This window comes from Oxyura jamaicensis, chromosome 4, assembly GCF_011077185.1.
Source record: "Oxyura jamaicensis isolate SHBP4307 breed ruddy duck chromosome 4, BPBGC_Ojam_1.0, whole genome shotgun sequence".
NCBI lineage: Eukaryota > Metazoa > Chordata > Aves > Anseriformes > Anatidae > Oxyura > Oxyura jamaicensis.
Window position 1 is genome coordinate 64,630,959 of NC_048896.1, and position 21,525 is coordinate 64,652,483.

At 45.7% G+C, this 21,525-nt stretch overlaps 1 protein-coding gene across 2 annotated transcripts in view; it reads left to right on the forward strand.

The window, feature by feature from the left end:
- ARHGAP24 (Rho GTPase activating protein 24) overlaps positions 1-21,525 on the forward strand; it is a 175,780-nt gene that overhangs the window by 56,875 nt on the left and 97,380 nt on the right. For both annotated transcript variants that reach the window (XM_035323638.1, XM_035323637.1), the window contains exon 3: positions 786-873. In XM_035323638.1, coding sequence (XP_035179529.1) covers positions 786-873 — 88 coding nt within the window. The remainder of the gene's footprint in view (positions 1-785; positions 874-21,525) is intronic.

Here is a 21,525-nt window from a genome sequence, read left to right on the forward strand (position 1 = left end):
GTCTCATAAATTGATTTTAGGTTACAGTGCTGTAGGCTAGGTCTCCTTAATTTTGTGTTTTTTGATTTAATTGAATAACATGGTGTGTAATTACCCTAAGTATGCTTATGTATTCACCAACACAAGCTCCTGAGCCACTGAAATTTGCTCGAGAGTGAAGACTCCGTTCTGCTCATCCCATGATGCATGTAGAGCTTTTTTCGATTAAAAACAGTTCAAGATGGAAATTACAATGGGCAGCAAAATTATACCAGTCATAATGGTTTATGGCATGTGATGTAAAGTACGTGTCGTTAACGATGCTTTTTAAAGTTACATATTCTTTGGGTTAATTTTTCTATTTGGCTTTGAATTCTCTGTTGTGAGAAGGCTGTCTCACATTCCTTGTCCTCTTTGCACCAGTTGGCAGTCCTGCTCTTAGTGAAGGTCATGGCAGTGAATGCATCAAACCAACCCCTTCTGTCTCAGATAAGTATCCCCTGCAGCACACTTAGGTGTGAGTGGTACAAAAATCTGCATGGTATTAAAAGCCTAACAGATGGGTGGGGAAAAAAAAGGTTAAAGCCATTACTGAATGCCTTCGTTAATTAAGGTGTTCTATGATGTTGGCTTTTTGGATAATCCCTCCTCAGTCTTGCTTTAGAAATCAGCTGGCCAGGAGCAATGACATGCATTCATGTATTCTGCTGACAAAAAAAAAAAAAAAAAAAAAAAAAGGAAGCATTTGTCTATCCAAAGTGAGGTAGCAGTTTTGATCCCCTATTTGATGTTGTTTTTTTCCTTAGGGTACCATCTTTCTGCCTGGCAACAGAGTAATTGAACACCCCTGCAATGAAGAAAGTCCAGGGAAGTTCCTTTTTGAAGTTGTTCCAGGTAGGATATTCTGCTCCTTGTACAAACTGTTTGCACTTGTATTCTCAGTGACGAATGGCCACATCTGTTTTGTTTGGCCAGAACAGAAGCTGAAGGCAATTAATGATTCAATTTAAGGAAAAAAAAATAAGGTTAATTTGTTAATACTCTGATTCATGTATTATTTTTTTTTCACTTACCTCTGGGCAGTATCGGAAAACAATGTGGTTTTTATTTGTCAGTGTAAAGTATGATTGTTTTGCAGCCAGGTGTTGTGGCATCAAGTGGAATACAGGTGGTACAAGTGTATTGTGCAATTATTTCAGATGGTATTGGATGTCACAAAATGGAGCTTCTACTGGCAATAAAGGGATCAGTAACTTGGCAGCAAAAGCTTCTCAGTGTAGCCTGTGGTCTGATGGCACCGGTAGCAGCACCTAACATTGCTACCCTGTTCCTGGAGGTGGATAACAACACTGAGCATTGCTGCTTTGAAACCTAAACTTGTTTTTACTGTGGCTTTTCTTGTTTATGTTTTTCTGGGAGTGGGTTTGTCTAGAGAACATTACCTTGCCAACTGAGTGGTACTCCTGACTGCCTCTATTACTGGAGTGATTTGATAAGTGTCTCCACATCTGGTTAGCCCACTGTGTTTATTCAATATATTCTCTTAATCCCCGTATTACCTTCCAGTGTACTTTCCCATTATGGCTATTTAAAAGGATGAATTGTGGATAATGTTTATTGAAATCGATCTCTGTGCGCTTGCTCTTAAACCAAGTGGATGTGAACTTAAAAACTAGTCGTGATGAATATGTGGAGATCTTGATATATTGTGAAGTGCAAGAAATAGGAAATAAGCTTCCAAGTTAAGGAGGCCACTCACTCATCAGGTAAGGAGGAGCAGAGCAAAGTGGAATTTGCAGCCACAGCTCAACACAGAGTGCCTTTTGTTTTGTACATAGTAAGGAATCTGACTATGACAGCTACATGCTGTAAGGGGTATGCGAAGAAAGTGAGCGTAGTATCTGTTTTTGAGGTTTCCTTAACGCTCACCCCAGCTTGAATCGATCATATTTTTAAGTTTTTCCCTGTGTTCTTTATCTTATGTGTTGTTCAAAGTACCGAGGTAAACCTGTTAACTTTACAAGCCTGGGGTCGACTCTAATCTTGATTCTGCTGAGAAGTGTTGAGAGTTGGTTTCCATTGAATAAGCACCTTCCTTCTGCAGAACGTGCCGAATGCGTTTGGACCGATTTCCAGGCAACATGGGATTTGCACTCCTTCATTTTATAGGTGAAGCTTATCTTTCCTATGGGGGTTGTAGGCAGGAGAGAGAGAGAAGCGAGGCTCTCAGCATTGCTGAAGCACAGTGCCTGCCCTGCAGGACCAGAGCAGAGCAGCAGAAGCAGCACCGAGCTTGGTGCTGTTGCACCCACTCCTCCTGAAGGACATTGCCAGGGGAGAAGCAGCCTCTGTTTCTGCTGCAGCTAGAAGGCACTGCTGAAGAAATGCCAGCTGTGCATCTGGCTGATAACAGTAGTAGGAAGTAGTATGGGGTTACAGCTCCAACAGCTGAATACTTTGAAGGCAGGCCCTTCTGGGCTTCTTGAAGCACCTTCTGAAGTGCTTGCTCATTCTGTGTGTGAAGCTGCCCCAAGCACCAATTCCCCTGGCATGTGCAGAGCACATTTGGAGGCCAGGCCTTGCCACCGAGTTGGAATGCCTGTTTGTTGCCCACATTGCTGAAAGCTTCCAGAAAACACCATGTTTTTCCCTGTTTTTGAGGTGCCGGGACACTGTTAAGCCTTAGGCATCATCTGTGTTGCTTCCTTTCTCATAACTGAGTGCTCTTCGCTGGTTTTCGGGGTGCCAGCAGCTCTCAGGACATTTCCTGCCAGCCTGAACTGTTATGTGCCCAACGTGCTGAAGGTCAGATAGGGTTCCTGCCATCTGGGTTTGTTAGCTCGCTTTTCATTCTGAGTATGAGGTTTTGAAAGTGTTTAAGGTAGGAGTGCTATATTTATTGTTTGCCCTCTGGTAATGACTCTGCAGCTGTAGTGACGCTGGAGCAGTTGTCCTGGGGAGATACTGTGCCATGGGGTCATGACAAAAATTTAGGTCTTCAGCAGCTCAAAATAAAACTGAGACACGGACTGATCAGGAAGGCATCCTAGTGCCCATGGAAGCATTGTAAGCTGTATGTTAAGCAGAGACAAAGCGAGTCTTCCTCCTGCTGTTGTGTCACCCTTACTGCTAAAGGCAAGCGCTGTCAGTGCTTCGTAAGGGAGCTGCTGGTCACCAGGGTGCTCGTGGGGACTCAGCATGAACGCTGGTTGTAGAGGTAGATGGCAATGATGGGATGGGGTTTAATGGATATAACTGAGAAAAATATACTGTAGCCAACATTCTCTTTAGCATTTCTTAACTTTTGTGTGAGAAAACAGCTGTGTAGCAACAAGATCTACTTGCAGGGATTTTTCTTTTGTCAGCCTAGCTGAACCTCATGTTAAATGTGTGGCACTGAGGCTCACTCTCTTCTTGGAATGACACTTTATAATCCCAAAGGCAGCAGTGACAAGTCCTCTTTTTGTCTATCACATCAGTGGGTGGCCTGAAAACTTGTGCGTGTGTTTGTTTATTGGAAATACATGCAAATCATTTTGGGAATGCATGTGGGAGTTGGTTTATACTATGAAACTAATTCTCTTTGTACGGCCGTCTGTGAAGATGAATGAAAGAAATGTATGTGTGGAGACAAATGCCTTCTAGTTTTGTTGGTGCTGTAATTAAAATACAGATGCTTGAATTTGCATTTTCAAAACATTCTGTTCATTCCTTAAGCCGTGACATTATTTAACACTTGATTTTTTTATTTATTTTTTTTTCCCTGAACTGATGAAGATACTCTACAGGAATGGAAACATTTCCTGTACAGCGTGGGGCCAGGCTGCTTCGCTGTGCTGGCGTTTTCTGCACCGGAGTCGGTGTGACCGCCAGGTGATTAATGACTTGGGTTATTAACAGCCTCCCTCGCGCTCAGGGGAATGTTTCATTTCAGTTGTGGTGGTGGCTGCTGAGCAGGGATTAAATAGTGACTGGATGGGATGGAAATGAGAAGTCCCCGTTGTCTTCAGAAAGGCACTTTGTAGAACCCGAAGTATCGCTGTCCTGCACCAGTGTCTCTGAACTCATTGTTACTTGGGTAGAACCGAGTTACCTTACCACTTGATGGGGAACAAATGAGAAAATCGGTCATCTGTATTAAAGCAACTTCAGTGGAAAATCCTTCCAGTTCATATGCTGCCATAGTAACGTTTCTGAAGGTGCAACAACTTGCATGCCCCTCAAATTTTCCTTTGTGACTGAAAATCATTTTTGTACTTAGATCTCAGGGGTTACTCAGGCAGTTTTGCAGGAGCTGTAATGTGGCAGGGAAGTCGCTTGGCTCTGCTGCTTCTTCTCTCTGAACCTGTGGTTCTGCTGGTCTCGTGTCTGTACAGCTCCAGGGCTGTCTCCCTACCCCCAGACCGTGGGGCCTTTCTTGAGCCATGGATGGTGGGGACTGCAGGGAGCAGGAATTACCCCAGTGCTGTACTCTGCATGCTCACAGGTTGGTTTGTCAGGCCCAAGAGCTGTGGCCAGGAAAAGAGGCTGGAAAGTGCTGCTGGAAAATTGCAGTGCTCCTGTTCCTGCACCCGGGTTCTGCACAAACATCTTTTCAGAAGGCGGCTACTCTGTGATGATGGGCAGTGAAAGCATTGTTTCCTTCTGTGGCATGAAGTGAAATCAGGCCAAACAGATTGCCTCAGTGACACAGCTTCAGCTGCTTCAAGAGGAAAGAAACGCTGGATATAAATCTAAATAGGACATGCTTAAAATATTTAAGGTACTTTCCTGAATGCTTTATCTGGACAGAGTGTTAAACAAAAGCAGTTTCTACAGACTGCCAGACACTAGCCTGTCTCAGGACTCCCTGTGGCACTCCAGCAGTGTGTGTCTCTGCTGATCAAACATTTGGCTGCTGTTACATCTCAGCTTCCCTCGTAAGAATCATTTTCAGGTAATTTAGGAGTAGGTTTTGCAGATCGGTGTTAGGAAAGTGCTCCCAGATGCTATCATGGAGAGTGCCCTACTGAGTAGTTTTATGTTATTTTGGAGGACTTGAGTTGCTGCTGCTCCCAGCTTGTCAGAGCTGCTTGCTGCTCTCGTCTGGCTTGTGCTCAGCTTTCCCAGAACAGTGAGCAGTATTTCATCAGTTTTCTAGGCTGGCTGTATGGACTTGTGAGGTCCTGGAATACAGAGCATTTCTCCAAAGCCCATGGCTTTATTAGAGATTCTCTGCAAGGAAGTGAAATATTAATTCCCTGAACTTTGAAATCATTAAAATGATTTTTTTATTAGTCAGAAAAAAAGAGGTGTCCACAGGCCTTTTTCTTTCTTTCTGTCATCTTCTTTTTTAATTGCATACCATCTGGCAAATGGAGTTTCCCGCAGACTGACTGTTCTGGTAGGGAGCATGAAGTGGGTTTGAGTGTTTTTTTTTTTTTTTTTTTTTTTTTTTCCTCTTAGGGTCCTTTACATAAAAGGATGGGTTAGAAATTATTTTGCTTCTACTGCTGCAGCAGGCTTTGCTTCCTCAAAACTAATGATATTTCCTTCCGGTTCCAAAGGACAAGGCTATTTCACTCCTGTAGAAGAGGCATTTTATTATTAATTCAGCTGAGATGCCGTAGGTCCGTGCACTGATGGCAGGGATCAGGAGGGAGCTGGTTTCTGTCTGTACATGTCGCTTTGATTCCACTGCTGCCAAACAGGCCCTTGAGCCTCCGCCAGCATGTCGTGAGGTTTCAGAAGATAAACGGCTGCCAATGCATTGTAAGTTATTAAAAACCCTCTAGTTCCCTGTTGATACACGGTGCTTGGCAGATAAACCCTCTGAGAATTTCACCATGGGTTCTTGAGCATCTGAAATGGGAAGGCTGCAGAGGGTGGGAATTTGTGCCACCTGGAGATGGGTACAGGCTTCCATCAGGGGCCCATCAGGTCTGGAGTATGTGGATTTCCCAAGCTCACTTGTGTACCTTTAGCCAGAAAAAAAAATCAAACCAGGATTTAAATACAAATGCTTTTTTTGGTTATACAAGCAAGGTTTTTTTGCTCCCATATACCTTAACAGCTTGGATACTGATTATTAATTAATTGGATTGTCTTAGTTGGTTGAGCTACAATGCATGGTCTCTCAATGTTTTGGAAGCACCATACTGTTTCCGTCTGTAATGTGTGCAAGAACAGTGTGGATCTTCAGATGCTAAGTGCTGCTTCTAGACATACTGCTGCTGCTTTTAAGACACTTAAAAATTACACTTGCTTTGACTTGCTGTATCCCATAAATGCGTCCTGCAGACTCTGTTTCAGTGCCATTCTCTTCTGCTGCCAGTGCTTCATGGTCCTAGAGGTCATGGCACAGCAGGATTTCTGCAGGACTGCAAAGGTTGGACTTGCCACGGAGGCACCAAACAGGCCAGATGGTTAGGTGACACGTTGCAACATGACTGACAAAATTCAATCTCAAATCTAAGGGATGGAAACATTTTAGAGGGTTTTGAACCCCAGTGTTTGGAAGAAGAGCTGTTTGCTTTCCATAAGGACTTAAACTTGAGAGAAAAAAGGGGTGAGAGCTCCCTGCATAATGTTCTCTCTCAGGAGTAAAGGCCGTGTCCAAGGTGAGGATATGTGCCCATGTACTGCAAGTAGCTTTTCTGGAGGCTTAGCAGAGCGTTAGGAAAGCAGTGCCCTGAGCAAATTCCCTCCTTCGGGCCTCAGGAGGAAAGTGCTGGTGTACAGAGCAGCTACTCACCCTGTTGAGGAGGGGGAAAAAAATGAAAAAAGCCTTTCCATAGCGTGCACACCCACCAGCAGTGAGATGCTCTCACCACACGTGCTCTCATGCAGATGCTCTGTATTCCCTTCACCCTAAGCATGCCTAACCAACAATTGATTCCCTTCTCTGCAGCATATAAAACCCAAAGGCTGTGTATAAAGCCAGTCGGCTTTGGCTTGTTCCCTGCGCTGAGTTCCTGTCTCCTCCTGGTATGACCCTGGTGGATTTAATTGGCGCTGCCACGAAGATGAATGCCTTCCCCTGCACGCTCTGACAGCCAGCAGTGCCTCTTCATTAGTTGTCAGGAGCACAGGACCTCAAGGGCATTGCTGATACTGCTGGCTGAACTAATTGTGCCTCTGATATCTTCTGGAGGGAGCAGCCGGGCTGTTTAATCAAACGGGCACCAGCCTTACTGCCCAGAGGAATCTACAGCGGCATATTGCACCAGCGCAGCTGTGAGCGCTATTCTCTTCCCATTGAAGGTCTCCTGAATGCAGCGCTGGCCTTATTAGTGCAGTGCTTTCTCAGAAGCTCAGAAATGTGGTTCATAGGGAGCCACCTTGCTGTGTGCCGATGGGGTGGCATGCTCTGTCTTGCTCTCGGCCTGCAAAGGAAGCTGTAACAAACCTAACCCGCTTTTTAAGCGACCCTTGGAAATGCATGGAGCCAGCCAAAGGCTGATGGTGTTGGTGCCGGGGGAACGCAACTCTTTTCTGTCCTGAGCAGCAGTCATTGTGATGCTCAGATACTTGACGTGCACATAATAGGTTTGCTTCTTTCATAGTTTTCTGAGAAATAAAACTCAAACCCTCCCAATTCCTACAGCTCTGTGAAATGAGGTGCAGGTCGTGCCATCAAGCTTCTGCACTGGCATCATAAAATCTGCTAATTTCAAGCTCAGTTCCCTACAGGTCAATGCATAAAATACACTTTTTTAGCTATATTTTTTTTTCCTGCACTTGTTGTCATGACTACTGAGGAACACTGGGGGAAGGCACTGAGCTGAAAATACCTGATTTTTGTCCCAGGTTCAGCAGTGACTGACTTGGTGACATTGTACCCGGTCCCTACTCCTTTGTACCCTTGTGTCCACATGGCTTTGAGGTGATACCTGCAAGAAGTAACGTCCTTGCACATTAATGATGTTCTGCAAATGTAAACCTGAACTAATGGTAAAATTAAAGTTTGTGTTGTTTATGCTGGGAGGTTAGGAGGAGACAAAAGGCAAGGACTGTGACACACATTTGCTGCATCATGTGAGTAGTTTCACTCCCTCTCCTTCATATGGAAGATCCTTGTATGATATCGCATTTGTTTGAAGAATAAAACTGGGGCTACTCAGTCTAGGGCTGCTGAAGAGTTTTTTTTAAAAAAGGTTCTGGCTATTCCACAAGGGGAGGTGTTCCACCTTTTTGCATTTGGAAGATTAAATCCCTTTTTCTAGTAGAACTCCGGCACTTCCATCTAACATAGAAGAGCCTGAAATATATAATTTAATTACCAATCTCTACTGAAATATAGAAAAAATAATTCATAGATTTTGTGATCAGCCTTAAAATTAACCTGGTAGAAATCAGGGTAGTTTAGTTCACCTCCTTTTAAAACTGTAGGAACTCAATCTAGATGCAAGAGATGTTTAGAACTCTTGTCTGAATGTCTTCTCTGAAGCATACAGTATGTGCAGAATAGGCACGTTACCTGCACTCACATGGCTTGGCTGTGTAACTGAAGCCTCTGAAACACGAGCCATCTGAAATCTGAGTAAATGAAGCCTGCTGTCACGAACCCTTTATTTTATCTTTGTGAATGAGTACAGGTTGAAAGTGCATGTATTTACAACAGTAGCAGTACTACTACTTGCTTTCTGAACGCCATTGCCTTGCCAAGGTCTTTTTTTTGAGAGCAGGTGGTGGATGAAGTGCTTGTGGAAACTCCTGAATACATGTAGCTTTCATTGACCTTCCTGCAAAGCAATGTCACTTTATTTTCAATCATCTGTTCTCAATGGCATTAATTTCACGTGGCAGAATACTGCATGATTGCTCTGCATGTGTGCAGATTGTTTGCATCGCTATGCCTTGAGTGAAATGTGGGATATGAAGTTGAGGTTAAAAAAAAAATGATTTTCAATTGCTGCTTCTACTTCAGAAGCAGACTGCTTATATGTGGCCCTGCTCAACATCTGATGCACAGGATCTGACGCTTTCTTGTTTCATAGGTGAGGTTAGCCGTGCTGATCATTTTGGCATGCCTGTTTCTCCGTGTGACCCACCGGTGTCACTCTGGATGAGTGCTTACAAGAGCTTGGGACACCTTCAAAAGCCACGTGGTGTAGAACAAACTTACAGGTCAGGTTTGTGGTACACATCTTCTACCATCAGAATACCTGGGTATGGGATTTGCTCTTACGGGGGAAGGTGTAGCTCGTAGCTGGCACTTGAGCTGACCAGAAATGGCTGTTGGTAGTACTGTGTGGGGCTGAAGGTAAATTAGGCCCCAGCTCTGTGATTCGAATGAGTTGTGAAGGTACAGCAGAGATCCAGAAATCTCTGTGTTGTGGTCATTAACGATGTGCCATGGACACACCTTTGTGGTTCCCAGCACAAAATCATGTGTTGTGATACTTCTGGGCTTTCCAGGTGTGTCAAGGCAAACCTTATGTCTCAAAAGAAATACCATGACTTGTATCTCCATAAGTACAATAGCAGGCTGAACAGCTACTAGCTTCAGTTAGTGGGTTTTTTTTTTTTTTTTTTTTTTTTTTTGGTTCATGCATGTCCCTCTAGTGGTGGCAGCAAAAAGTCCAGTGAAGTGATAGGCGTACTTCTGTGTTGAACACCCTGTGCAGGGCTTCCATGTTTACCTTGTTTCATGTCAGCAGCATGCAGAAGGTACAGCTTGAGACTTATGTTTCAAGGTGGTGCTTGAAACATTGAAAGGTGGTGCTAGGAAACATTGGAGGCAGGAGAGGCAAAATAATAGGGTTTGCATCCTCCAAATGGATGCAGCACCTAGCTTACTCAGAAGAAATGGGCCTGTTTTCCTGAAGTTTCCTGATCTTAAAGCAAGTTTGCTTCTTGTTTTCTCACGTGCTTGGACGTTGCTGCCTGATCTCATCCTCCGTCCTGTGGCTGTAAGAGGCTTGGAGGTCTTCTGGTCTTCATCCAATCCTTCTGCAGGCTGTTTTTGTCTTCCCTCTGTCCCACTGCTGGTGCTTGGGGAACCCCGATAGTTATTTAAATAAAGTCTGTTCTTCCTTGCCTTTTAGCTGTGCATTGGAGAAGTGGAACAAAATTTGAAGCCTGCGGTGAGGGCAAGGCCCTTGCTAGTCTTAGTTTATTGAGCCCAGCTGTCAGATCTAAGGCTGAAGAGCAGAATTTCCGCCTCGCAGCTGCCAGTTTGAGTTTATTCATCAACTTGGTGTTGATTTGCTGTGCAGAGTGGTGAAAGCCCAGCTAGCCTGACACATTCCCTCTGACAGCAAAGGGGAACCTTTCTCTGGGACAGGAATGGCTCCGCACAGGATGCTGTATTGTCTGTCCTCTGCAGGCCCAGCTAGTGGGTACAACTGGTGGCCAGATCTTCTTCCGTGCTGTATTTCAGATCACCACGATATTGAGTGGTTAGCTTTTGTTTTGGGGCAGAAATTCCAAGGAGGAGCCTGTGATTGATGCATGCCTGCGAAGACAGAGCTTCAAATGGTAAGCCCAAGGTCAACTGTCAGGTCTTAATGAAGCCTGATGTGATGATTAGTGCAGGAATAGCGTCAAGGAGCAGCGCTGGATGGTGTTAAGTCGACTTCTGCTTCAGACTGAGCAGGCTTTCCAGTGGGAGGAGGTGAGGGCTGCTCTCGAGGCAGGACCCCGAGAAAACCAGCTCTGTGAAGGGCTCCTTTCAGGGGCAATTAGGGAAAATGTGACAGCCTCGTCAGCCGGCCTGCTGTGTGCCAGTGGGGAGGAGGGAGACGGAAAGCACCCGGGGAAGGCTGATCTTTGCAGTGTGCCAACTGCGGCGGGGCCTGTGGGGGAAGACGCCATCTGCTACCGTTTGGCACGGCTCGGCCTGAGCACAGAGCGCATTATTGTCCTCGACCTTGGCGGGAGGAGCTGGCACCGAGCCCGTGGGTGCTGCCCCCGGGAAGAGAGAGCCGCGGGAGGGACGCCGTGGGCACAACACGGCAGCGGCATGGGCACTGCGGAACAGGGACAGGGAGCCTCGGGCACGGCGGGGTGTTGCTGAGAAGCGACGTGCTTGGCTGGGAGTGAGTGCATCCCACTTGCCTGGGGGGCTGCCCAGGGGATCCCAGGCCATGGTGGAGTGGTGGGCCTGTCAAGGACAGTGACAGCAGTGGTGCTTCTCGAAATGTTCAAGGGTAATAGCAGGAGGTTTGTGCGGCTTGATGAGGAAGAGCTGGCTCCGTGGAGACCTTGCTGGACTTGGACAAGATGAGCTGAACCGGGGATAGTTTCCTTTAGGACAGAGCACTGCAGCCCAGGGCCTTGTGCTTTGTGCTGCAGGTCACTGTCATCTCTAATGTCATCTTGCTTTCTGGGGCAGAAGAGAGGAGCATGGTCCTCAGCAAAAAAGCTTGGTCAAAGTGCTGAAGCCATCAGGTAGAGCTTTGCTCAGCCACATGAATAAAATGATGCACGAGGGGGGTGACAGTACTTTGTGCTGCAGGCAAGCCAAACCCAAAACTCAAGGTCTGAGAGATGAGAGTGGTTGGAGCTGAGGAGAATGAGTAATGGAAAGAAACACGGGGCTACCAAAAAGACATGTGAAACAAGTGTTTGCAATGGAGGAAATTAAATAATTTGGGCTGTACCCTTCTCATTTCCTAATCAATGGAAAGTCGAGTCAAGCTGTGCTAAACAGCAAAAGAACCACCACGGTATAAATGCCTTTTTGCAGTGCTGCAGAGGAACGCTTGCAAAATGGTGAAGGAGAACCCCGGCAGGATGAGCAGCCTGCGATTTATTATGGGCCCGTGATGGATAAAAGCACACTTAGCTTCCATCTGTTCTGTTTTGGATGATGGCTCCAGAGAGGTCATGGCTTTGGCAGTGATGGATATTTGAAAGCAAGGCCATTTTTAGCTGTTCCAAAATGTTTTCCTACTCTGTTTGTTGGACATCCATTTCTCTGAATGATGTGCTCTGCCAGATGCACCGCAGGTGTTGGTTAGCTGCAAGCATTAGTTAACGTGTGGCTCTCCTCCCTGTCTCCCCCTCTTCTACTGCTGAGCTTGCTACGGAAGGGAAGGGGAGGGGAATATGTAGATATTTTGGCACACTTCAGGTAGGTTTACTTTTGCTTTCCTGGAAATACGTGCATAATTTTCCTGCGTTTTGTAGCTGTGATGTATTATACAGTGAGTGCAGCTTGAATAATTAAGAACCCAGATGTTCATCTGCACTGTGATATGAGAAAGGGATTACCGACCAATGCAGTGTGTTTTCTATGATGTCTGAGCTGCAAACATCTCTTTTTTATGTTTGTGCTACGTCACGAACAAAAGCAGCCATCCAAGTGTGCCTTTTATAATTCTACTTTAATTAAAAACGAAGTGGGAGTGCAGAAAACCGTGCCTCAGGCATGGTGGTAGCACTCAGCAGCAATTCTTCTGAGTGAGAGGAAAGCAGCACGGGTGGTCAGAGAGGCCAGGGTGCCGCCTGGGAAAGTTGTCACAGAGCAGGAGCCGGTACGAGGGGCGAGCGTGGCTTTCCCCAGAGGTTTGTTCTTTCTGCATGTGCCGAGTGGCAGTTGTTACAGATCCATGTTTTGCACAAGTGAGTGCAGATCCACTTACTGTGGTTCCATGTTAATCATCATAGATTTCTTTTCTGATACTGAACCAGCATTTATGTAAAATGTTGTAATTCCTCTGTTCGCTCTGAATGCAGATTTGGGGTTCTCCTTTAAAATCCTTGCCAAAGGTGAGTTAGACATCAGTGCAAGAAAGCCGATTTAAAGAATCCCCAAAGGCTTTTTACATGCCAGTCCTTTTCAAGCTGCGTTGTTTGGCTGAGAAGTGGGATCTTGTACAGAAGGTGCTGTAGTATGTGTACGTGTGTATGTTGATTTATTGTGTTTTGGGTACAGCCTTGTCCATGCATGCAGGTGGTGGGAGAAGAAAAATGTGAAATTCATTATCCACTTGACAGTGCTTTTGATCTTGTGGGACTCCTACGTACCTCCGTGATAAAACCACACTTCAAATAGGTTTGGCGGAGTGTGTCAGCACCATCACTGGGATAACGTAGGTTTAATGTCCTCAGAGTACCATTAAGTACTGTTAGATCTGCAGCTTTTTTTAATTATTATTTATTTTTTTTGATGCATCAGCTCTTTTAATTCCTTTTCTGTTTTGACAGCATCAATTACATATCAACACGTTATTTAAAATAAATAGATGGGGAATACTCCCTTGCAAATGCCCTGAAGATCCAGTTGTGTTCATAAGTTGCCTTGCTCTGACAAAGGCTGGGGAGAGTTTTAATAAGGCTTTTATTCCATAGTAATTAAATAATGTCTGGCTGATGACACCATAACTCAACAGATTAAATTGCAGTGTGGAAATGTATAATGTGTCCTGTGGAGATGCACGTCAGTAATGAGAAGAGCTGGGGGGTATGTGACACCCCCTTCAGACCGTGTCAGCCCTGGGTAAAGTGGCTGGGCTGCAGAGTCTGAGAGTGGGGCAGTCATGTGTAACGTGCTGTCTGGGTGTGTTGCATTTCTTGGGCTTTAGGCAGAACGGAGACATGCAACATTATTGAGGTATGTGAATTTTAACTCAAAACCGTCACTGTAATTGGTTGCCATCCTTCTCCTTCGTATTTTTATTTTTTAAAATAACTGGCTCATATGGTTCAGCATCTGACTAAAGTCTTTACCACAAGGATGTGGACAGTTTCAGCCTTGGTGTAGGCAGAATTCATCCTTGGTGGTCTCTTGTGCTTAACCTGTTTCTGAAGAGGAAAGGTAAAGATTAACTGCTGCACTTAGCTCTTCATCTTGCCCTTTCCACCTTTGGGGGCACAGCTTGCTGCTAAGGAAAGCATCAAGATTTTGCACAGCCCTGTCGTTCAGCACAACACACGTTCCCTTTACTAGTAAGGTGGGAATTGCTTTGTGTGAGGTGGTGAGACCTATGCCGCGTGGACTGTCACAGTAAGTTGAGTGGCTGCTGTCACTTATGTACTGAAGTGCCTAATCTTGGGCAGCTCTTAAACAAAATGAGGTTGAATCCCAGGCTGGACTTTTGTACATCAGAAATGGTGGTGCCTGACCTCTCACGATGCTCCCCAGCAGTATTTTCTTCTGCAGAGGGACAGAGAACTCCCTCCTAATAGGCATTGCCAAACAGGCTTAACTAATGGCCTTTGTCTGTGCTTAAAATGAATCCAAAAGGATAAAGAGATCAACTTCTCCAAATCCGTTTATTCCTTGTGCTGAGGTGGGTGACTGAGCAGTAGATAAAGACGTCTCAGACGAACGGAGCTGGTATGCAGGCTGAGCTCTACCCCGACGCGGTGCCAGGCACCGAGCTGAGAGCACCACTTGTTGCTGCAGCTCCACTTCCCTGATGAGTCTGCATCCTGTGGCACTGGAGCCGTACTGGAGCCAGGCCCTTGGCTGTTCCTGTACTCAGTGGCTTTTTCTGAAAGGAATCGCCATCCCCTTTCCATCTCTGACATGTTCCCCCTCCTGCACTGTGCTCCCTTTGCACCGGCTGGGGTCCCCAAGAGCTGGTGCGGGTGCTGTGTGCTGGCTTTCAGGGAGGCCTTGAAATTGAGGGAATTTCACAGTGGGTGTGACAGCAAGGTTAGTGCAGTTAATACTCCGTTTCCGTTGTGATATCCCGTGCCGGGTGAAGCAAGCCAAGAGCACAGCAGTGCTGCCCTCTGCAGCCCCCCATTGTGCTGGCCACAGGAGGCAGTGGAGTGGCTTTTAGGGCAGCCTGGTGCGGAGGAGGCTGGAAAGCTGCCTGGCCAACGTGCCTGCTGCCCAACCTGCGGCCCCTGGCGAGTGCTTGTGGATGGCAGCGATCATGGTGTAGTACTCATCGGGAGTAAAATGATCCTGGGAGAACGGGCAGGGTGTCCGTGTGTCTGGGCCATGCACTAGGGTGACGTTGTGAAGAAGAGGTAGGATTGCTCTGCATTTCCCACAGCAGCAACTCTGAACGGGCTGCAGAACGGTGGTTAGATCATACAAACCCCTTCCTGCCATGTTTTTGTTCCCACATAGGGCAGTCGAGTCAGCGTAACTCAGTGGCTGACATGCACGAGGAATGTGGCTGTCTGCCACAGGGTATACTTAGCTTCCTCGCCTGTATTTTCTGGTGTTAGTAGTTGCAGTGCATATCTATCCTACGTGATACGATGGGCAGCACTCGGGTAACGATGCTCCTCTTCAAAGTTGAAACCTTTGTTTGACACTGATTTATGTGGTCGAAGCAAATTGAAGTCACCCTGCATTTTGTTCGTTGTAAGTGAGAAGAGTTTGGCCTCGGTGTAATTCAATTGAAACCCACCCCGACAGCGTAGTGAGCTTCCCAGCGAATTGCGCCAAGTCCTGTGGATGTCCGTATGAGCACTTGGAGGAACTGAGCCGGGCCTCGACTGTCCAGTCGGGGAACTCAGTTTTAATCCAAGGAGGTCATTCAAGATGGCAGTCCATTTCCAGGGAAATTACGTATGGCAGGACTCTAAAACGTATGGCAGGCACCTAAATCTGTCTGGAATTTACAAAAAAAAAAAAAAAAGGGCAGTCTAGGAAGAGAAAGTAAATATATAAACAGTTTCTTGAATTTGCATTTAAATTACAACTTACTTAGCAATTATAAAAAGCACTGCTTTATGCAAGCAACAGGATTTCATGTGTGAACGTGATGATAACTTAAAGTTTCAATGAGCTGCTTGCTCTCTCCTCATTTAGTTTATATGAAATGCTTTCCAGTTGTTTCCTCTGTAGCCAGTTGGGCCCCGAGATGCTGCCTGTGTTAATGTGCAACTACAAAACCAGGTGTAGTGGCGCTGTGCTAGTGACACGCAGGCCTCCTGTTTTCTGGGGCTGCTTGAACACCGCTGTGTTCTGCAGGTGGTATAAGAATTGCTGCCACTACCCTGCGTGATGAAGAGCTCTGGGCTAGCTGTTCCAGCCCCTGAAGCATGCTTTCTGACTTGTTGCCCTCATCTTTCTGGTAGTGCTGGGAAAAAGCTGGACTTGGAGCTTTGCAACAGGCGCAAGCACAAGAGCCGTGCTGCACCCCGTGGTCACAGCCTCTCTGTCTTGAGCGCGGGGCTTTTACCCACGTGCTTTGACTCGTGCAGCTGTGTCAGAAAAGACTCTCTTGAATACCTTGCTTTGAAAAAAATAAAAATAAAAAAAAAAATGAAGTGTTCCACCTTGTATTAACACATTGCAAAAGGAGCTTCTGCTGACGAGGGATGATTCACTCCGCTGGCAGCAGCAGAGAAGCGCCCACATGCAGTTATTCCAGGTTGCTGAATGCCAAGCGCTTGCCGTGGTGGTTGACCTTAATCTCTGTGTAACTGAGAGTACTTGGAAATCTGGCCCCAAATGGCTTCCATCCTTTTCAGAAGTACTTCTGATTTTCATTCTTTGCCCGTTCCAGAAGGAAAGGTTTGAATATTCAGTGGTTAGGGTAGAATGTTAGAGATGCTTGGCTAGCTAGTATTTCACCTGTGTGAGGTCAGGAAGACATCAAGAACTAGCCATTGCTAATGGCTAGTCAAAAAGAAGCAGAGAGGATTGAGGAGGGGGAATACCAGTTGTGTTGGGCCTCCTAGTGATCTGACAGTCTCCGGCTGTGTCGGGCTGCGCTGCTGTGAAACATCTTCCAAACGGAGCAGTGTTTGCCAAAAGCAACTTCTTAGTGGAGATGGATCAACATTTGTATCAGCGCACCAAAGTGTTTTATAAATTATACTATTATAATAAATCAGTCCTGTCACAAAGCAGTTTTCTGTACCTTGTGGGAAGGTATATGGCAGGCTTGTTCCTATTCTTAGTGAGCAGCATTCTCTTACTTAGCTAAGGAGCAATCCATATTAGATATACATAAGAGGTATATAAGAGAATGTAAGAGCTGTATAATTAAAAGATAGTGTCACTAATGTAAAGGGTAAATAGTCCTTGTGGGTTGATTTTATTTGTGACTGGCTCGCTGATTCCAACAACCATTTGCAAGAAGAAAGTTCTCAAAGACTTAAATATTTTCATGCAGTTTATTTTCTCCTCCTGTCCTTCTTTCTTTTTTGTATCGATCAGAAACATGTATGACCTCTGTCTGGCAAACCACCCCAGTTATTAAGAATTTTGCAGCAGTACATCTGACTCCTGAGACTGGTGGCAAAACTCCCAGCAGCTGTAAACAAGATTGCAGCCTGATGATGACAGGATGTTGTGGAAAATACCGCAATGCCTTGAAATTGGAAAGGGGATTTTAGGTTGAAAATTCCTAAGTCTCCAACTGGAATTTAGCTGTAGTAGCCATGTTTAAACACCCCCCTCTCCCCTGTGTGAATGTGCTTGGGGGAGTCATCACAAGGACTTGAATAAGTGCATGTGCTCAGGAAGTCTGTTCCAGATTTCATCCAAATGCCCTATATGTAATAAGATACAGCACGGCTCTGGGAGTATGTTCTCAAGTGTAAAATCCAACAATAACATTCAAAGTTAGTCTTTTGTTCTTTGCAGATTTCATTGCGTTACTGCACTGCGTGAGAAGAATAAGCCCACAGTAATGTGCTCTCTAAGCTTGCCCATAGCTTGTTATAAAGTTTTAAAAAAAACAACACGTGAGATTGAGTCACCTTTGAAAGGTGTTGACCTTTGCATAAGAACAATAGCTATAATCTGACTTTTGCTGGCTTGAAACTGATCCTCTTTAATTGACTTAGAGTACTTCTTTCACAGATCAGATCCTGTTTCAGCGATAAACTATTTAGTGATGAAATCATCTACAGAGCATGTTTTTGCTGTGTAGAGGCATGTGTGTATGCAGACGCAAGCATCTGTACTCGGCATTGCATATTGGTATACAAGTGGACGTGGTTAAAAGAAAACTTTCTCCTTGTGAGGCCAGAAGTTCTGCGTCATACCAATAAAAGCCATCTACAGCGTGACAGCCTTTGGAAGCATCAGACACCCCACGTGCTGTAAGAACTCCTCCAAACCTGCCCTTACCTTCTACGCAGAAATCCTCCGGGGGAAGCTCTCCTGCCTGCCTGTGACATACCTAACGCCTTACAGTCCTGTATATAATGCAAGATTTTTATCCTATACGAAGGAATGTTTTTTTTCTTTAAAGCACAGACTTTGGATTAGATAGAAATCATCTCCTTTTAAGATAAGGAAACTCGTGTAGTTGGACCTTAATGAAGCGTTTGTCAGTTATTGAAATGCCACCTTAAAGTTAATGTAGCTTCCCTCGTTGCCCGCACCTCAAAACATGATGCTGGTCTGTTTTGGGGATTATTTTTAAGAAATTACAGAGATTGCAGGTTTTCCCTGCAGTATGTGAGCAGCTGGAATGTTTCAGGGGGTCAGTATAAAAACAATGCTGTTTAGGTTCTGTAAGCAGCCAGCGCACTGGAGTTGTGTGCTCTGTGAAATCCCACCAGTGTGTCCCGTGAGGCTCGGCCGAAGATGAACTTACTGTTCCTTTAATGTCAGGAAGCAGAAGAAATAGGGCATTTATGTACAAACGCTTTCTGCTCTGACTTGAGTCTTTTATTTTTTCCGAGATGATTTAGTGGTAGTGACTTAATGACTTCAAACAGCACTCAAATAAACTGCTGCCAGTCCGCCCTAGATAACAGCCTATCTGCTCGGTGACTGATGGCAGTGGTCAGATTCACTTTGTTACTGATGAGGCAACTGGGAGGGAGCCTGTAGGCCAAGGTGTAGGTAAGAATGGCAGGCAGCAAAATCAGTCTGCCTCAGGTTCAGGATGCTGCAGCTGCTCTGTTGTGTGAAGAGCGGGGAAGATTTTGGGGTATCTGTAGTTTCTGGGTGGCGTGATGCTACACTGGGGTGTGACAGCACACTTCAGGCCCTGGTTGTCTTCAGAAGCTACTTCTGGACGGGCCGGGTGACGAGGGCACTTCTCCGAGTGTGTGTGATCATAAGTGAAACTCATTTAAATCGCTTCCAAGCTGTTGCTGAAGCCTACTGCCAAGCAGCTACTGCTTGTGTCTGGGGCTTCCCTGCTGAAGTACCACGCATACACCAAAAAGTGAAAGGGGCTAGCACCCAGAAAGGTGTTAGGAAGCCCTCCGGTCTCCTAAATAGATGGAAAGTGCTTTTATTTTTCCCCACTGAGAAGCAGAAAGCATATGCCTGTGTGCCGCGGCTGCTGTCAAAGTTCTGGGTTGTGGGACGAGCTGCGGGAACGGCTGCTCCCAGCTGCACGCTGGGCTTGGGCATCGTGCAGCTGCTGCCGCCCTGCGCTCTGGTGGAAGCAGGTAGGAGGAAAGAAACCCAGCGGGTGCTTCGCTGGATTATTTCGCTGTGAATTTACGTGGAGCTATTTGTTTCAGAAACAACAGGCAGGCAAAGCTCCAGCTAAGTTACTGTCTTTGTGGCCACCAGCACAGAATTGAAAGGTGCAGCAGCCACAGAGAAGCCGTGTCACAGAGGGAGCCTCCACCTGTGTGCAGGCAGGCAGGTCTTCACCCTGCACTGTACAAAATGGCTCAGCCTTCTAGGTAATTGCTACACAGCTACCCCTCCAGAACATATGGCAGCAGCTAAAAACCCTCCCCCTCCAGTATATTCGTCACAGTATAATTGTGATTGGGGTGATTATCTGTTTTTTTAAATTATTATTATTATTACTATTTATTTATTTATTTATTTATTTTTAATGCTTTCAGCTGTATCTTCTTGTTATTTCTCTCTAGGAGATGGGTATGAAACCATGTTTTGTCTCTGGGGTAAGAATGTAGGATACAGGTCTGGCAGGGAGAAAGCACTTCTCTTCAGCGCTGTGTAAATGCTAGCTCGGTCCTCCTGAGACCAGTGTTCCTTGACAAATGAAAGTAGCAGTGCCCTAGCACAGGAGATGTTCCTAAGGACGTTTAGATTTGCAAAAAGATATTCTGATTTCTGAGAGAGCAAGTCCACATCTTCAAGCTGTGGTGGCAAATGGCCACTTGCATATCCCCAAAGCTGAAATTCTCGGAGGCTGTTGGAAGGTTTTACATTAACTCGGAAAGCAAATAAAAGTGGAATTCAACTCATGTTGCTAGGTGGAAAGTTAATTCCTTCAGTGTTTTAATGCGTAATGACTGTGAGCCCAGTTGGATTTGTGGGATATTTGCACGCGCGACCGACACATCTGCAGGCAGCAGTTTCCCGGTGCAGTCAAACCCCCATGTTTGTGACTGGCGTTGCAGGCGCGGGAGCAAAACAAGCATCCTGGGGCTTGGTCTCCAGGTTTGTGCTGACAGTCACCGTGCAGCAGCGGAAAGCTTTCAGGCAGGATAGACGATGCCAGCCTAAGCGGCGGTACTGGGGCTGCATGACAGCTGGGCTTTCTCGCTTGATTGATTAAAACGGTTTTAAAGAACTAAAGTTCTGAAGTGGTTTGTTGTGCCACATACCTCAGTTCTACTGAGTGAAAGATGTAAAGTCAAGCAGCACAAGAGAGATAAGGCATGTGCCTCGCGGCTGGATTCCTGTACCCATCTGGAGTAATGCTCCTGCGAGGCCGTTGGGGTCCTTAGGTGGGCACAGGTCCAGTTTGAGATTATTTCGTAGGGTGTTATTGACAGTGCAAGTGCTGTTCGGAGAGCTGCTGAAGCAGCTGTTAGAGCCACAAGCACCAAGCAGCCCCGGTTCATGTAATCACAGGTTCTGGGTGCAGTGAGACCTTTCCTTTCTGCCCCAGGAGGGATCTAGATGCACATGCATGGCTGCTGCCTGGGCTGGACTGGGTTAGCGTGCCCTGGGAGGGAAGCCTTATATATCGCGTTTCTTTGGAAAATGGCTTTGATGCATTTTGGGTAGGTGACAGCACACACAGAGAGATCAGTGCTTGTCAAGAAAAAGGAATGGATTTGTGAAAGCCAGAAAAAGCCCACTCTTGTAATTGGAGCACTGGGACGTAAAACCTGGGAGGTAATGCAATTTGAGTTCACTGGAGAACTCCAAGTCAACAGAGAACAAGCCAAGATGGGAGACTGAATTATCTATAAAACTGCCTGTGCAAAGTGATTTCCTTTCTCCTTCCAAAAATGTAACAAACATATGTTAAAAATACAATTTTCTTTCATTCTTGAATCGTCAGTGACTGAAACAAATCGCATAGAAATGCTCAGTACTGGAGAGACAGTATTGGTGTGGCTCTGCTACTTGAATTAGCCAAACTTGTTCTGTGCAGGGAAGCAGAGAAGTCAGGAAGCTGGGCAAGACATGTAAAGCCAGAATCCTCTTGGCCCGTGTTCAGGGAGGTGGCTGCTTTTTTTAAGCTCTGAGAAAGGGTCTGATGTATCAGCTGTGCATTTACCATCCGAAGAGATGGCAAGAGATGGCTTACTCATAAGCTTGAACTTCGCAGCTGCAGTGAGATAAAATTGCCCATCTACGTTGATAAGGTTATTTCTTCCCACTGATGTGTTAGAGGGTTATATTTACTGTAGTGTATGAAGTCAGGAGTTCGTGTGTGTTTCCACAGACATCAAAATATGCACGAGAATGTAGATGATAAAATATTAGACTTGGCTACTTAATATAACTAGCTAGTCCAGTCT